Raw genomic sequence first — 18,933 nt, 5'->3', positions numbered from 1 at the left:
GAAATTTTCCTTTTTTTTTTTTTTTTTTTTTAATTGAAGCATGTTCATTCCTCATTTGGCAATGCAGTTATTCTCAGCATGACTTTTAAGGCCATAGCACTCAGTTCAAGTGCATTACTAAGCTTGTGTTTTTAGCTCTCAGCTCATCAAAACATCCTAATGAGTGAAAGCTTCTGATAATGGCCATTACAATAATCAATTCACCAACTGTTTGCTTAGCTAAGCCCATCAGGCTTGCTCCAAATGTCCTCACCCAGTGAAAACTCCCCTAAGTTAACAGGGTTGCCTAAGGACTAGTGAACCGATCTGACTGTCAAGTCAGGACCCCTTGCAGTCCCCGATACAAAACCGGGAGGACAATCTCCGGTTTAGCTATCTCTGACAGCACCTCCACTCCCTTCTAAGGAAGAAGTCCTATTCAAAAAGTTAGAAGTATTTTTGTCTTTGTACCACCCATTGTATTTGCCATTTAAGTAGTTCTTTAGAGTTACATGGGTTATTGTGAATAATTTAACTTATAACCAATCTGAACTACAGATACATGTGTGTGCATATGCTCCACACTATATGCAAACAACATTATTATTTTTTAAAAAGAACTTGTGTATTTTACATCTAGTCCAACAAAAGGGGAATTAGCTGCATTGATAACATCGTAAGTTGAAAGAACTATAAATGTGAAACAGAATTTCCTTTAGCCTGCTCCCTTTAAGTCTTATGCAACTTTTCTCCACATAAATACACAACTGAACACCTAACATAGCAAAAACCTGGAACATTTCAAGTTTTAGCGACACAGCACAGGACATATCTAAACATACAAAACTGACCACGATGCATAAAATAATAGAAGACATATCCAAAAATGGACAAAAAAATTTAAAATTACTCAGGTTTTTGCTTCTTAAACTCAAGACAGCAGGCAGCATGCTTTAAGTAGCATTCACACATATATACTTTGCACAAACTAATGTTTAGCATTAAACAAGATAATGCAATAGTTTCAGTCAATTATTTCAATATTTTTTTCAGGCAGATTAATGCCTACTATATAGAGAGAAACCTTAGAACTCCCATCATTTTAGAAAAAAAATTTCCTTTTGTACGTGGAGTAAGCAAAAAAGCAGCACTTTTGTAGTTTAAACGTTAGTTACTGTTCATTTAATTTTGGTAACTCAGCAAAGGCAATACCAATTCCTTGGTCTAATAATTTTGGAACATTACAGTATACCATTGGTATAATGGTATATCCCCATCAGGGACCATTCTACAAATGCTTTTAAGTTTTGTGAATAGCTATACGTTAAAGCGCCTGTTAAAGCCAACATCTCCTGTATAGATTTGTGTGGTAAATTACATTTTGCAGCTGCTTATTCCTCTCCTGACTTCACCCTTTTGTCACCATTTATGAAGCATTTCCTATAGATGTATGTGTTTCAGATATGTACTGAGTCACCCAAATCTTCCTGCTTGTAAAACAAGTTATTTATCAAATGTTACAGAGATTTGAGAAAAACAATTATCCCTAAAACTTCTTTGATATTAGAAATATTCAAATTGAGATAAATTTCAAAATCAATGTTTTCAGACTAAGCAAATTTATTCTCATTATTTCCAAGTTTTCTGAAAATTGCATTAGAGGGGCTGGGAGGAAGAATACTGCCTACAATAAAGTAACACAACTCTACGAAGAGACTTTAATATATATTTAAATGTTTAGCAAACCTCTAGTTTATATATCTTTCTCCATAACCAATGCAACTGCAGGAGCTTCAGGGAGTTCCAGAGAAAAGGTCCAATACGGCTACATAGTTGTCACTGACCAGTAAAAACCTCTTCCCTTTCTTTGAGTGTGGGAAATGGTAGACAAAGATCATGCAGCTATTCTGGACCAGATGAATATACACCTTCTGTGCCTGCAGTTTCCTCCGTACACACCCCAGTTCACAGGTGCAGCACAAGCATCATTTTAAAGGTTCTCTGCAGCAATTTAGTTCGAGATCACTGTCTACTACTAGCAAATAAAGGTGTGAATGTTACAGAACGAAGTCCTGGAAGTCCTGGAGTCACCAGAGCATCTATTAATTTCTAAGAAGGCTAGCAGAACAATGAAAGACACCTGTAAGCTTTCTGGGACTTCATCAGGGAACTATTTTGGATGTATTTTCTTTACTGGTGTCCTCATTTAATGCACCATTCTTACTAAAAAAATTCAAGATGTGCTTAATCTATGTGGCTATAAAACTGTACCATGTATTTGGGACTAATAGCATCTCAAGAAGCAGCTCGACAGGTGTTGAAAGAAAACAGATTCTGGTCAGCTGAGAGACCTTGGACCATATCCTAGGGAAAGGCTGGAAAAGCGTGAAAGAGGTCCCAGAATCCAGAAAGGCAACAAGAAAGCAGCAGACTTATTACCTAATGCACTTAAATTGTAAGGACATTGATCCGGCGTGTTTTTCACGTCAGGCGTACAGATTTGGATGTACACATCTTACATATGAACACTAGGTTTTTCTTGAATTAAAATGTGTTTCCAGTATGTTTTAAATTGTGAGATACTGTATGTTCTAACTTATTTTACATAAATCAAACACATTCAACTCAGTATTAGATGTACAAACCTCATAGTGTTCATATTCATCCACATCAAAAGTCTTAAAGTCAAAAAATCCATGCTGCAAGGCCTAAAAGGCAACAAGGTGTCAGTATATACTGAAATATGGTAAAAATCTCATTTTTTAGTACTGGTTTTGAGACTCAAAACTAATCCGCTAAATGTTTATGCTTTTGGCTTATTGAAACCTCTATGTTAAGACAACATTACATTTTGCACAGATTAACAACACAGACAACAAAAGCTCCAACAGTATCACTAAAGCACATCAGGCTCACAATTTCCCTTTCCGAGACATTACGATCGGACATAAAGTGGTTGCATATCACCTAAATCGTAAACCGGATTCTCCCCACCCCACTATGTATGGGGTTTTATTTCTCTGTAAGGCAGATGACAAACTGAAAAGCAATTCCCTTTTTGTCATACACTCATTCAATTTCTATGCTGAATACATTTTCATGCAGTAGGGTATAACAGACTATAGAACATTACTGTTTTTTCTATACCTTAATGTGATACTCTGATTTTATCACCATAATACCAGGCAAAATGGTATATACAGAATACAGTACTGTGTATAACCTAATTTTCATGATTTGCTTTTAACACACGTTCCACTGATACAATGAAGTTCACTGGACTGCATTAGACAGTATTTATGACAAGATTGAGAGAAGTCAAGTTTTGTATCTGAACACTGCATATTATTAAATATGTCAATTTTGTACTAAAGATTTGTGCATAATGCCATATTAAGAACAAATCTATGAACGAGGAATTAAGAGCCCAAACTTCTTCCAAGGAATAGGTGGAAGACAGTTCTGCAGTGTATACTTGTACTGAATCTACTGCATTCTGAGTATAGATATTACATATTCTGGCATAAAGGTCTGATAAAACACACAGCACAGATCTAAAAAACAATTTAAAAACCAATAATCATCAGTCTCCCATTATTTGCTACACATATAGCACCCTTTTTAAGACAAAACAAATATAACTTTGTAATAGACAACACAGGCTCAATGACTGGACCTGTCACGAAACCTAAGATACAGAGAGGTTTGTCTGAACAGCCGATTTTGAAAAATATATTTAATTTAAGCACCATTTAAGTTGGCTGGCTGCACTCCAGAATTTGTAGGCCCCCTGAACTACACACGTATTGTTTATGTGCGTGCAAACACCAAATTTACCCAGGTGAACTAAAATTTTACTTTAAAGCATATGGTTTCTGCTCAGTGGTTTTTTTACCTCTGCAGGTGAAACGGACAAAAATTTAATAATAGATTGTATGGGAACGAAGGAGAAAAAAATTATTCACAAAGTCCTTCTGACATGTTTGTAGCAGATAAATTACAGTGACTATACTGATTGCTTCACAGACTTTCAGGACCCATAGAATTCCACTCAAATTGGTCTTGCTGCTAACTGACAGCTCCTTTCCTGTCCCAAAGTACTAAAAATATTAAGCCTGATCACCCTTATTTCAATTTTTAAGAAACACTTGTGTCGCCATACTTTCAAGAATTACAAATGAAGTATCTGTACAGAGCTGTTCATATAGCCTGCCCCCTCCATCAAGATCACTGGGAAATGATGAACAAGATTTAATCTTTGCTTATAGCATGAAGTATATTCTATAACACGAGGTTTCCAATTAAGATGTGATGTAACATTTTTAAAAAAGAATACTGGAGCTTCATATTCCCCAGGACCAGGACTGTTTAAAAGTGACACACTAAAACAGCAGCAACACACATTAGTTTTCATTCTTTTTCAAGCAATTCTTAAAAGATTATTAGCGTCAAACACCAAACCAAGCGTTCTGTGGGACAGCAGATTAAATCACAGCATACCTAGGCGTCTGTCTCATGTGACCTGTATCAACCTACGCTATTCCCTTTTACCAACAGTTATAAATGACCGATTAGCAGAGCTAGCGCACTGTCTTGCTCTGTGAAGAACCGACCCCAGCCAGGCCGGGTGTGTTTTGCACGTGCCGATTCATAAGGTGAAGTCCAGGGAGCTGTCAAAGGCCAGGTCACCCAGCTAACGGTGCAACCTTCTTCCACGGTCACGACTCAAACACAGTCCTCAGTAATTTAGGTTTCATGACAGCATACTACTCATTCACACATATTTTTCTTTGAAGCCATATTTTCTAACGTGCTTTAACAGTATTTTCCTTCATCTTTTAAAAGATTTAATCAATTCTTTAATCCTTCATCAATTTAAATCTCTTGCTAAGGAAAAGTGTTATTACCTTATTTATTCCCTGTAAACAGTCCAAGATCGTAAGATTGTACGTGCAGTTCCCAAATGAAGCATCCCTATAGATTTAATACAAATTAATGTATTAAACAAAATTATTGTAATAACTCGGGGAAAGACAGCACACGACAAACTATGTTCAAGTTATTCAATCTCCTCTGAGAACTCTGAATAAAATTTCAAAGGCAACATCTTTTCAGAAGCTTGTTCATGCTAAAGCATTTCCCTATCAAAGATGTAGCTCAGCGTGAATGCAGTTAGTTACTGCAAATTATTTTAAGTGCATATTTTACGTTAGCTAACTACATGCCCTTTACCAAATTATTTATACTGTCTGGAACAAGAAGCTGTGTGTCCTCTCAACTGTGTAACAATAGTAGCAAATAAAGCAAAACTTCCTTTAACCATTATTGGTGTCTTTATTGAGTTACACTGCCTACCGGGAAGGCAAATAGATGACTAGTTCGGATTTCATTTACAGGCTCTCATTTTGATGCCTGATTACAGATTTGATTAAAAATTATCCAGATACAATCCAATTTAAAATTACTTAACCTCAGTTCTGCCACTATGAAAATCACCATTGCTCTTTAAAAGATCACAGGATACCCCAAAGCAAAATGTATTCAAGTGGTGAGCGACATCAACAGAAGAATATGTAAGACCATCAAAAAATAACAACAAATGCACTATGGAAAGAAGTACTTCTTTGTACTTCCAAACCAGTTTGGTGTTTCCAGCCTGGTCTGCATTTAAACAAAGTTCTGCGTGGACAGATTATTTCCTAACCACTCATTAAAGAAATCTTTTATAGTTTTGCTCTAAACTATCTTATCCAGACTGCTAACAACTGCAATTTTTCAGAATAGCAGAATTTTAGGTTTCAGACAGATACATATTTAATCTGTAATTGATTCAAAATTTCAGTCTTTCATTGAAAACTTTCCTTTTTTGATTGTCTACTTGCTCTAAGTAGTATGAAATTTGTTATTCCTTAAGAGCAGAGTAAGTATAGCAGTTTTGAGCAAGCAGCATTCATAGAAAAAAATATTTAAGAAAATCAGAGGCTACAACTTCGGTAATGTCATTACAGGCAGGTTACTCTGGAAAAGCTTTAAAGTTATTAGATTATTAAAAAATATTTAGCCACAATGTTTCAGAATGGGAATGCTGAAGTGTGAAAAAACCTTCAATATTCAAATCCAACAAAGAAGTTTCCCAAAATGAGAAGCCATAAAGTATTTTCATTATATTAGATAAGCAGAACATACCAAAGCTGTAAAACATAAACTTTACAGACAGTAAATTTTTTTACAGGGCAAAGTTGGATAACAGATCATTTTAGTACCAAAGTGTTTTAGCAAACAAAAAAGTCTTCCAAGCAAAAAATCTTAAGGCCCCAATGGGAACACGTAGATAGCAGAAAATCTTTAGAAGCTGTCACAGTTTTCTGAAAGGGCTGACAGAAACAACAGAGCCTAAAAAAAGAAAACTGCAAACTACAAAATTTAATATTTAAAGAAATATGGATGGAAGACACGATTGTAGCAGATGTTCTATATTACATGTTATTTTGCTAGAACAAGAATATAGTTTTTATTTTATCTATAGATATATAACTACTTCAACTGATACTGAATCTGATACTGCAGCACATAAAAAGAGTACCAGGGGAAAAGCCACGTAATCTCTAATCCATTAAGAAGCAGCACTATGAGAGCGAGAGGGAGAAGGGAGAGAGGACATTGAACTCAACCTAGATGTACGAGATAAGCCTATCACAACTCCAGGTGTATTCTTAGCTACAGTTCCCACAGGCAACTACTGCCAGTGGAGCGCCTACACCACCTGTGTCCCAAAGGACTCATTTCTTTGCTGTGCACCTAACCATTACAACAGGTGTACTCCGACGGGAAAAAACAGCTCTGCTGACACTTGCCAGCCACGGTGCAATAACAGAAAGATGAGAAAATTCCAAAGAAGCTAAGTTTGGGAATGAACAAATTTAAAGCCATTTAAATCTAATCCCAAATTCCAAGAACCTCAAAGAATAACAGCGTTCTAATGTTTTCTTAAAGAAATGCAACACACTGAGTTAGCACCTGGAAAACACACGTCACCATCTGTCTTCTGTGGCAGAAAGCAATAATGTAATGAATCCATACACAAACGCTAGATATGAATGAAAGTACAGCATGGTAGTGAAGTACACCTGGAAGTTATTAGTTTTACCTAATGCTTCAAGGGAAAGCGTGATGTTTGATGAACCATGGCAAACAATGAGTGTATTATATCAGACCTTGCCATATGCACTCTCTCTCTCTCTCTACCCCTCAGGTATGTTTTGGTGAGAAGCTCATAAAAGTTCCTTCTATCATAATTGAAAAACAAGAAAATGGAACAAAATGTATGCACTTTTTTCCTTAAAGTCACAGTCATTTTTATTTCTGCAATCCAAATCCTTTTCAGCATAAAACCAGGAATATATATATATTCTCTAGTTTCCAAAGGTACAACTGGCTGATTAGAATCAATTCCAGATGCAAACCCCTTTCTGAAACTTTATCGTTTTATGCTAAGGTACCTACAGGCATTAGATTTCAGGTGTAAGACCAAGGAAATTCATCTGGCAGGAGTTTTATGTAAAATCTGTGAGGACTCTGCATGCTGGATCCACTGATACAGTGGAGTGATATTTGAAGTACAGGCAAGGCAAGTGCTTGTGGACTCAGTATTAGTAGACGAAACCCAGGTTACTAGTTTCACAACAAAGAGCAAACAACAAAATGCACTTTACAGAGCTTTTTAAAATACTAAAACAGTATTAAAAAAGTAGTTTATTTATGAAGCAAAGTCACAGTGTACTTATGAAGTGACTTTCTTTATATTAAATCTTTCTATCAAATAGATAATTTCATATTATTCCAGAGAAATGTTAGTATTCCTTTAGCGTTTAATCAAAGAGCATTTTGCAGAAGTGTTAGAGAGGACAGATGTTTAATGTTCATCTTACTGCCAACTACGTGTCTAGAAAGGCCTTCAAACACTCTAAAGGCAAAGATTAAGAGTTTATTGTGACCCAATTTCCTGAATGTTTTAAATAAATTACTCAAGTAAAATATCTTTTTGTTTAGAGGGAGCTATCTAAGGTATTTTAAGTCACTATTTTTATTCTTTGTTAAAACCAAAATGAAAACAAATCTCCCCCCAGCAGTCATCTAGATGAATTCCTCCAGGCTGCGGCTGAGTTATCAAATTCTTTTTCTATCTCAGAGGAGTCAGTCAGAAGTAATGTCAAATCACTAAGAAGCTTCAAAAATATTAAAAAGACAAATTTGATCTAATTCTCTGAATCCTCCTGAATTAATTTATTTACTGGAGAAAACAAAATAATTAAAAACTAAAATAGAACAGCTAGTTCAATTTCACTATTCTTAGAGTCGATCCGTCTTTCTACTGATTTTGTATAAGCTTCCAGACGATGGATAAAAATACTGGATTCTGCCAGAACTAGTAATAACCTTTACAAAAATCCTGTTTAGAAGTACAGCTATTCTCATATCACATTGACTTCAGAAGTCAGTTACAAAGCACTAGATCCACCAGCACACATTTGCTTTCTACCCATGACAGGTATATTTCAAAAGTTTTAGAGCAGTAACTAACAATATTAATTTTAGCTGGCATAAAATGCAATAGATTCTGAATGGGCCACGCCTTGTATCATGATAAACCTAAATGCAAGCCCTGACAGTTATGAGGAAGAGCACTCTAAAGAAAAAATACCCTTACTAACCTTAAAGAAACATGTACTTTTAGATTAAATTCATTTTAATTCCCAACATTCTTCCTGTTTAAACATATTCTTTTCCTTTGTCCACTGCACCCACTGAGCATCCCATTCTACTGAAATCTAAAGCATGTGTTTACATTTAAGACAGTAGTAAGTTTTAACTTACTGAGATTACTTATGCATACACAAAAAACATTTAGGTATTTTTACTGGTGGAAACGAAGCTATTTGAACTTCAAACGTAGTATCTTTTTGTTCAACTCAGAAGTCTGTGTTTGAAAAAGCATCTAAAAGAAAGGAAGACCTTATTTCCTATCAGAATAATGGAACAGAGGACATACAGACATCTCCTGCAGTTTTACAGTGGGGGTGCTCTGGTTTTTGTTGCTGATCACACATTTATTACAGTAATATTCCAGTCTGTAACGACTAAATGCATAACCACCTTTATCTTCAGACAGTGTTTTTGTGACTAGACTGTACTCTATTTCTATGAGATGCAGATATAGTATGAATCTGAGCCGACATTACAGAGCTGCAAATCCCACATTCGATTTCACAGTTACTGCAGCTGACCTCAATACTGCAGAACACTTTCCCTTTTGAACCTCTAAACACTGTCGATAACAAAATAGTTTGTTTCTGCAGCACTTGCTGGTAAAGAAACAAAAGCTGTAAACTAAAACCTAGCTCTAAAATTCATGTCATATCTAGAGATTGAACACAATAATACTGAAATATATTTGGTTTTCCTCTTTATATTAAAGGCAAATACAGACTAGTTCAAGGTAAAAACCTAAAACTTAGTTTCACAACAGCAAACTGGTATTTATGATGATTTAAAATGGTGTTAGCACCATTTTCTTGTACTGTGTCTTCTCATTTCCGTTTAAGATCTTCAAGAGACTAGAGCATCAACAAGTGAGAATGAATCAGCCAAAGGGAAGATGAAAACATCTCAAAGACAGCAGTGCTTTATTCCCCTTCTTTGTCTTTAGTTTTTCTATTATAAAAGCAAACCCCCAAAATTTCCATGTATCTTGTAAGAGGGGTATTCTGATTGCCTTCCACCCTGAACAGTATTTGCTGAAGCTGTCTTTAAAATACCAGCTGAAGATCTAAGCCGATTAAGGCTTTTTGAGGTCACTGAGCTAGATGAAAGTAGATCAGATTCACAGTGATCACTTCATGTAAACTTACTTCAGTACTCCATAAAGAATCTGACAATCCTGCAGCCTCTACCTATTCAAGGTTATCTTTTTTTTCCCAAATGGAAGATGCTTCCAGTATCAAATTAATGAACTTCAGTAGTCTAGCTGTAACACTTCATTGATCATTGCTCACTGATAGATTTTTGCACTTGAAACTATTCGGAGATGACCTATACCTCGGAAGTTACATAATATCTAAGATCCAAGAATAAATGCTGAATACCAAAGATTAATATCTCAAATTACTTCCTTCCTCAACCTTAGAATAAGAAAGAAGAGGTAAGCCACTTGGCTTATGTTTTTCATTGTACATAAGAGTAATTTTAGTCCTTTTGAAGACACTGAAGATGTGGAAGGTTTGCAAACTTTCCCACAGCACCAACTTGCTTCTTCGTAGCATAGCTCAATGCCAAGTAGATACACTCACTAGCTAAGGCAGCGCTACTGCTCCTAGCGCAGGTTCATTTGCCTCAGCCTCTGTATCACACTGTAATTCTGCACCAGAGATGTCTCAAATGTTTTAGAACAGACAGGGCGAGAAAATAATCTCAAAGGCCTTGCAAAACCAGGAAAAAAGGAATAAATTAATTCTTCCCCATTCCCAGCTAATCTAGATTGTCCCACTGCAGGCCCTCATCAGATCTATTTGCCCTTCTCTCAACCCCAGTAATTTTTAAGCTCGTTATGTCACTATCCTAGCCTCTTCCTATGAATTCAACTTTCAAAAACCGCCTTCCTACCTGACTCCCAATTTCTTACCCAGCTTCCTATCTTGTCAGAATTCTTTAGTTCATATCCTTACTCATCTCTGTCTCTCTTTCCTACAGTTAGACTACATAGCCTTCTTTCTCAGTAGGATGAACTATATTGCAGGTAACAGAATCTGCTTAGGCTCTAATCCAGCACCCAGACCTGACGTAGTCCAAAGCAGCTCCAAAAGAAACTTAAGTGCTTTCTAGCCCCAAGCCACATAAGAAAAAACACTCAAGAAATCAAGATGTTTCATTCTTGTAGTTAAAGCTCGTAACACTATATTCCTTATAAAAAAAGCAAGGCTCTGCTCAAGAAGATTGTTTCCCTCCCATCCTCTAAAATTGCTTTTTACTGAAAACCCCCAAAAAACCAAAGATACTAAAACCCATCCACACCTCAAAAAACCCACGGTCTCCCCAAAAAGCTTTAGTTTTAGCCAATCATTTATCTCCCAGCAACCCAGGGCTGGAAACAGACAAAGACAGCAGAGGAGTTCTGTTTCAGCAGACTGCCTACTCTCTACACTAATCGCCCTTTTTCCTGAAAAAAACGGAATGAAGCAATCAAGCTTTTGCAATCATTTTGACAACACAGGCTGCAAAAACTGAGTATTCCCTTTGCTGGACATTGTCTTCTTCAGTGTTTTCAGTTAGCACTCTCTCCCCTGGGAAATGTGAAGTGCTCTTTGTATATAATAAAAGGTTATCTTCAGAAAATCTTGTTTCTTGTATTTCTTGACTACTCCTTTGCTGATCCTGGAGTAGCTCACTATTCTATTTTGGAATAAAATAGTCTACGTGTAAACTCTCTGCCAATAAAAGCTATTATTGATTTGACACCTTTTTTAAAAATGTGTTTGGTGGTTTAAGATTTCACAGGCAAACTGGTCTTTACATACAAATCTACCATTCCAACAGTTTAAACTGTATTTGGCTCCCATACAAGCTATGAGAAAAGAGACAATCTGATCTTCCTTTGCTGAGTAGCTGCAGAATCAGCAGCTGAATTTGATACAGACAAGGTAGCTCTACATTTACAAATGCATTGGCTGACAGTGAACACTACCTGTAAACACGACTTGCTGACTCCTCTGAAAAAAGAGGATATTGACCTTCTTGTAGTTGCCTTTTATTGCCAGTGTTTGCACAGGAATACTGTGAGGTATTTCCATTCATAAAGCAAAAGGGCACGTCATGGTCCACACCATCAAAAAAATTTGGAAGTCTCTTTGCTAAAACTCCTCAGATTCAAGTCTGAATATGACCTCAGTTCAAAGAATATAGACTGATAGATATTATCTGATTCATTGAAAACAGAAAAACAAAGGAATTTAATAACTTGAACATCAGTACTTGTTCTACAAAACAGAGAAAATATAACAGCATAAAACTCGCGTCATTCAGGTAAGTCTATCTGGTCAGGCACTAGTTGAATTACTTCCAAGTAGTAAAACACGAAGAAAAGTTTTAATTGCTAAATTACAAACATGCTAGGACCTATTTTCAAAACCCGATGGTTCGCATGAGTGGGAGTCTTACTTAAAACTCAAATCACTCAAAGCGGCTTTATTATTGCAATATAGAGCAAGTAATTCCTCCAAAAGTGAAAACTATTTTTTCTGGAGATCAGTCATTTTGATATGTCTGTAGCAGACATGAAACCCTTTTCTGGGAAGGCAATCTGAAAAATTTGTTTTTACAAATTCCAAAACGCAACAATCAGGCCCATATCTCATGTCCACATACCTAAATGGAAGATATGGTGGATTAGATCCAGACAAAAGCGTTCTGTAAACTTCTTCCGGTGTTTTCTTCAAGTATATTACCTAAAAGGGATGGGGGGAGAGGGGAGAAAAAAAAAAAAAAATCAGCCCTGAGCCTAAAAAGTCATTAAGCATATGTAAGCTTCCCCCAGCCCACTAAACTCCTAAGAATGTATATCATACTCCTTCATCACCATCTCATCTGACATTTATAGGTCACAAAAGACACACCTACACAAAGTAAAAGACTCAGAAATCAAAACAAGTTAACAGAAACTGGGGTTATTGGTTTTGTGTCATTTCCCTCCTTTAAAGAAAGCGGAAAAAAAATAAAAGCCACATATTGCTACAACTGAGAGACTTACAGACAAGACTAAACATTGTACTAAGATGGAAAAAACAGGCACCTACTATACCAGGAGTTCTCTGTCCAACTTCAGATGAGTCAAAATATTACCACAGCAACTGACAAAGGAATCATTTCTCTACCACATCTCAATGGAAGATTTTCTAACACAAATATTTTTTGATTCCTAACTGTCAATATCAAACTACTAATTAACAAAAACATCCAAATCAACAAGCTGCACCTGTTACTATGAAACCAACATATAGTTAATATAACACCCTAAGCCGAGGCTATTGCTGAATACTATCAACTGTACTAGCTTAAGTAAGAAATTGGAACACACCTACATCTTGTTGCATTTCAATTCCAATTTGTACAGTAAAACTGGTCTTAAAATAAATCTAACTTGGAACACATATAAAGAAAGCACATTATTTAAAACAAGATTCCTCAGTTTTGACAGGCATATTTCACGTATTTGCACAAATATGTTTGCAAACAAAGCCACATAATTTTTCTAGCCATTTCTCCCCAACTCAACTGACAACCAGCACCTACATGGCTACGGGTTTGGGGTTTTTTTTAGCTCTACACACATTTAACTGTTGAATATGAAGTAGTCTGATAATTATTTTAAGACATACGTTGGTTTCTGATCTAAAAGCTTTATTCAACTTCTGACCTTGAGCACATTAAGAATATAGGAAAGTGGTGGTCACTCCCAGAACACTTGCAATTTGTTTTATGTCTAGAGTCATATCTCAAGTTAATGGCATTCTTGGTATTCTATATGATGTCAACATGGTAGGTAAATTTTCTCGCACTTCTTTATGAAACATCGACAAGACAGACAGAAAAGACAAGGATAAAATAAAAAATACCTAAAAAAAAAAATGACTCAAGCAAAACAGTCTGAAAAAATCTGCCTTGACTCAATGAGGGTCAAGAATCAATTCCTTTTTCAGCTACCACCTATTTCACTGCTTTGAACAACTGGTCTGATTTTGGACCAAAACTCTCTACAGAGTCAGATTTGCCTTCAGAAGATCAGCTTCCTGACACGGAGTTGTATTTCAGTCCCAGGCTCCAGTGCTGCTGCTCCACTCATCACGGTCACACTGATAGCACAGATCAGTATAATCAGCACCCAAAAAGAGGAACAAACCCCACCTCACTTCCACCCTTCAAATCGCAATACTGCGGTTGAAAGATTGACTTTTTTTTAGCAAAAGTGCCCAAATTAGGTTTCTTAAAATTAATGTCCCTGTATTTGCCCAAACTTCCATATCCCTCCCTCCTTAATCTCTGAAAGAATGCATCTTTTCTGAGACCACAGCTTCTGTATGAAACCCACTCAATTTATTCCACGTTACCAGAACAATTTTTTCTAACCCTAACCTCATTGTTGGGGTCAAACCAGTGATTACCAACACTGGAACAGACTGAGATATTTACTTAATGGATATCCATATTTACTTAATTCAAAAAGTAGAAGGGCCCATTTCTGTTTATTTTTAAGCTGTAATGGTCTGTCTACAGCAATGATTGCTAACTAATGGCAGCAACCTCATGCTTTCAACCCCTGCAGCGTAGCAATGCTATACTGCTTTCAGAGTTATTTGTGAAAGATCCTTATATCTCCTTCATAAAGTTTTCAGCATTTAAGAACAATTGAATAGATTTTAGTGGAGGGTGTATTTCTGAGAAAAATACTGATTTTATTTTTGTCAAATAATGTCAATAACCATGTCAATCAGCTTACACTGAAAGCCTAAATTCCTGCTTATAGTCAAAAGATCCTTATAAGGCAGTTCAGAGGCCTTCAGGGAAAGTAAGTTTTCATCTTACATGTTTCATCTTTAGGGAGTCAGAAATCTGAAACAGGGGCAAAGTTGTACGATATGAGTATTTTCCCAATGTTGCAGTTTTTATTTCACGGAAGTTACGGTACTTCAAATCTGTCTCTACTCAAAGACACGTATACCTGACATTTTGCGCCAAACACTGCTAGTTGTCTGTCCACAACGCTCATAAAAGCTCGTAATAAAGACACCAGGATGTAAACAGGAAAAAGATACTAAGAACACAAGAGGAAGGAGGACAGGGATAGAAACACTGAACAGAGCTCTTCAGTACTTGAAAAGTAGTGATATCCATACAAAAAAACTGAGGAGACCATTTTCTGACTCATCTTTATCAATGAAAACTCAGAAACTGAAACTTAGCTTTATTTTTTTTATCTAATATGATCAATTTTCAGAGCGCTTTCATTCTGTGACATATACAAATAGAAGAAAAGAGCCTGTTGTGAGTAGTTGGTATAAATTGAACCTGTGTCTAAATAGTAATGTGAGAAAAAATCTTTTTTAAAAAAAAGCCGTCATTTTCCAGATATTCTTTTCTAAGAGCTGTTTTACAAGAGACAAGGTTCTCCCACCTTTCCCCGCTGTCACTACTACAGCTCGTATCATGTGGCACTGCTAGCTCTTAAAAAACCACATTCAGCAAATGTTGAAAATATCCAAAATTTTTTCTCTGGTATTCCCATTCTTCTGTTCTCAACTTCCTGAATAATGGTGTAGTTGGAAGATAAAGCTCTCCACAGCTGGGACACTATGAAGGAACACAACATGCAGCAATACTGGGCACATACAGTTTTTAGGACATACGATATAAATTTTCTTGGCAGCGTGTACAGAACAAAAATGGAATTAGTGTTTTGCAATTCCACCTTAACAGTCACCCACAATATTTCAAATACAATTTGGATTCATCTTGTTTCCAGCCATACTTGCCATTTTCAAATTAAAAGTATATGGAACAGATCTACTCTAGAGCTTCCAAGTTATCATGAGAATTTTGTGAAGCCAAACTCAAGCAACCTTGAAATAGCAAGAGGCTGTACACGCTGCAGTAACTGAAAGGCCTCTGTAGTTGCTCACCCTCCCAAGGGAGGGATTACAGATTTGAATAGTAGTGTAGTATGCTCAGATTACAAGAGAACAAACCCTTAAAGCTTCAGGTAGGACTGAGAAGTCTAACTTACATTTTTAAATTAGGGGGAAAGTCTCCTGCAAGCAAATGACTGAACACACCATAGTGGTTCACTATTACCTAGTCATTTGCTGTGATAAAATTGCAAACTTAAGAACTCAACAGCTTTTCTCCCTTTGTCAGAGGTCTAACAAAAGCTATTACTGCAAAATACACATAAAGAAATTGCGAGAAAGAAATATAACCAGCCTATCTGCACGGAAAAGGAAAAATAGCTGACCAGATCTCTTTTCAGAGTTTGTCACAGGATGAAAGCGTGTTTCACCAAGACAGATTTTGGTCCACTAACCAAGTTTTGATCTTTGAAGAACTGCAAGAGATAACTACTACTTGTCTTCTACAAGGGTAGAAGGAAAGCTCTGGGTTTACCAGGAGTCACAGACATATGTTCTTTCTTCCTCCTGCTCCTTTTCCCTAGGAGTACAAGAGCAGTCACTGGTACAAGCAGAATAGTACTCCCCCTGCGATTTGCAGAATTCTTAAGAGCAAGGATGAGAATTTGACAACTGGTCATAATTAGCCCACATGTACTGGAAGTCCACTGTAAAAAACGGAATTTAGAAAACACATCTTCCTGACAGGCGATTTACAAACAGGCAAGCTAAAATTTGCTTAAACTTAAGACTCCCTTATTAAAATATTTTAATAGCTGCAGCGTATTTCAGTACACATGTCTAAGAAGTTGTTTACTGGAACAAAGTAAGTAGCATAATCACCACTGGAAACCCATTCCTAGAACCTGATCCACCATTTTCCATGTTTCATTTTACACTTAATATTTTAACACCAGGACAAACAAACCAAACCTTCTCAATTAACTTTCACGCATTGGTAGAGTTCACAACTATAGGACTTCCTGGTCTCAAAAAGCTTGTATAATTGAAGACAAGACACAAAATTTAGAAGATCTTAGAATCAAAAAGTACACATACTTGTCACAATTTGCATATGCAAATTCTGACAGACCCAATTGCCAACTACACAGAGTTCTTTTACTGAAGAATATAATTAGATTCCTTCAGGACAGGAACCAGCCTACCAGGTAACCCGAGAGTGTACAGCTACTGCATCTGACTGAACATAGCACTTACAGGTAAAATATTCAAAAAATGCAAATACTATTTCTTGAGCACAAAATTAATATGCTTGGACTATAAAAGCCAAGCTTTTGCAGTCAAAAAACTTTAAAAAAATTAAGATTATTAGGGAGATAATAACTTTTTAAAATAAATACTTATTTTATGAACTTACCGGCATTAGTATCAATCAATATAGAACATGAGTGACTCCCATACTATTTGCAAGTTTAGCACATCTGTACACATTTGTAGAAGTAATTATAGGATGACGTACTTCGGTAGCACACTAAATATCTTTGTGCAAACTGTTTTGCAATGTTATACTAAATTGAGACGAATTGGAAAGTGACTATAAGGTGTGTTCTACAAGAGAACAAGTACTTTTTTGTACTGGTAACACTGTATTAATAAAGAATTATTCTTGGTACAGAACAACTTCAATAATCAGAAGATACTTAAAGCATCTACTAGTCTGACAACAGTCACAGTATCAAACACAGCTGTAGATCACTTGCATATGCTAAAGCTCTACGCAGCTTCAGATATGCTAGGCAAAGGTTAGATGTGCATGCAGCTGTGGCACGCTGATTTACCTTATCGTACACGTAAGCTACCAACTTCAGGACTACTCCTAAGGGTTAAAAATCTAACCCAAAGATTTTTAAAATTTGAACTTATCCCGATTTTTTCTCTAAATTTAAATAGATATTTCTCAAGAGCATGTACAGACTATCCTCACACTTGTAGTAAAACATTTTTTTAATCACAAGAATCTGCAACCTGTATTTTTTCCATATTACAACATGCATTTATTGAGCTTTGTTTTCAGCATGACCTCATGCCTGAAAGAAATATACCAGCTTTCACAGAGTATAAAGCCTGACTTAACAGAGAGTGCGGCTCAGGACCAGCTGCTTGTTAATTTCAATACATCATCAGCATAGAACAAGCTACAGCAAAGACTCTGAGTTTTCTACAAGCGTGCTCCAATTCTGCTGAATAGAGCAGGAGGGTGAAATCGAAGTTTGAGATACACTGCTATGAAGTCACACAAGTGGCTGTGCAAGTGTCAGCTTGGGACTACCAAAACTTATATAACAAAAATTAAGCTTGTGTAACTAACTCAGCCCTATGTACTGCATATTACCTGTAATATTAGAAGGCTGAAATACCTCAATTCTTCCATTGTTTTGGATAGGCTAACATTAACTTAGAAAAGAAATCCATCCAATAATCACTCGGACTCTGGACTAGTAGCTTTAAGAAAGGCTGTGAGAAATACCTTTCTCTTCCCCAGTATGAATCTCACTACTGCCACTGAGCAGCAATTGATCCTATGACAGCCAAGTTTAGGCAAGTTTGTGGTCTGCATTTTTATCATTCAGGAAAATGGTGTCCTAGGAAAACACGCACATGATCCACCAAAGCCACTCCTTGTGTAGTACAGTAAGAAGTGTCAAAGACGGGGCTTCCCTGGAACTCATACAGCAGAATTTTCAAAAACAGCTTAGAGAAGAATCAAATGACAGTCTGCCTACCTCCCTAAAGGACCATCCCTTGAGATGCTATTTTACACACAGCAGATATCTCTTGAGGAAGGAGTATCCATTTGATAATACTTACAGCATATGCGCCTATTAAAAATGCTGCATTTGCTCGTTTCCGCTGGTCAAAACTGGTATAGTACACTATCTTCTTTCTTGATAGACTGAAATACTGTTAAAAAAAAAAAAACAGAGAAACAACATATTTACTGGGAGCAGAATATACTTTAAAAATACTTTCAAAAATCACTTTTCCAAATCTGAAAAACAAGTCAGAAAAAATTGTTATAGAGAGATTCTTGAAATTAAAGGAGAAAAAAATTACTGATACCATGAACAATATTCTTACATTACAGAAGAGAGTGCAGGGAAACAGCCACTGTATCAGGGCAGATCTCTTAGTTTGCTTTGTGAAAATATCGTATAAAATGCATTTGAACCAAAATGTTCAATATGAAATAATGGATTTTTTCCAAGTTTAAATATTCGAAAAA

The 18,933-nt window shown here is 36.2% G+C and overlaps 1 protein-coding gene across 1 annotated transcript in view; it reads right to left on the bottom strand.

Moving 5' to 3' along the window:
• Window positions 1-18,614, bottom strand: part of LOC104492152 (dual specificity protein phosphatase CDC14A-like) — a gene marked incomplete at its 5' end in the record, with an annotated part of 39,520 nt that extends 20,906 nt beyond the window's left edge. Inside the window, 4 exon segments of the mRNA XM_010134665.1 lie at window positions 2,625-2,687; window positions 4,887-4,953; window positions 12,397-12,476; window positions 18,519-18,614. Of these exon segments, the coding sequence (XP_010132967.1) occupies window positions 2,625-2,687; window positions 4,887-4,953; window positions 12,397-12,476; window positions 18,519-18,614 (306 nt within the window).
• Between the last annotated feature and the right edge of the window lie 319 nt (window positions 18,615-18,933).

The sequence above is a fragment of the Buceros rhinoceros genome, unplaced genomic scaffold, assembly GCF_000710305.1.
Source record: "Buceros rhinoceros silvestris isolate BGI_N320 unplaced genomic scaffold, ASM71030v1 scaffold18434, whole genome shotgun sequence".
Classification (NCBI taxonomy): domain Eukaryota; kingdom Metazoa; phylum Chordata; class Aves; order Bucerotiformes; family Bucerotidae; genus Buceros; species Buceros rhinoceros.
The sequence above is the reverse complement of the archived record's forward strand: the minus strand, read 5'-3'. Positions and strand labels throughout refer to the sequence as shown.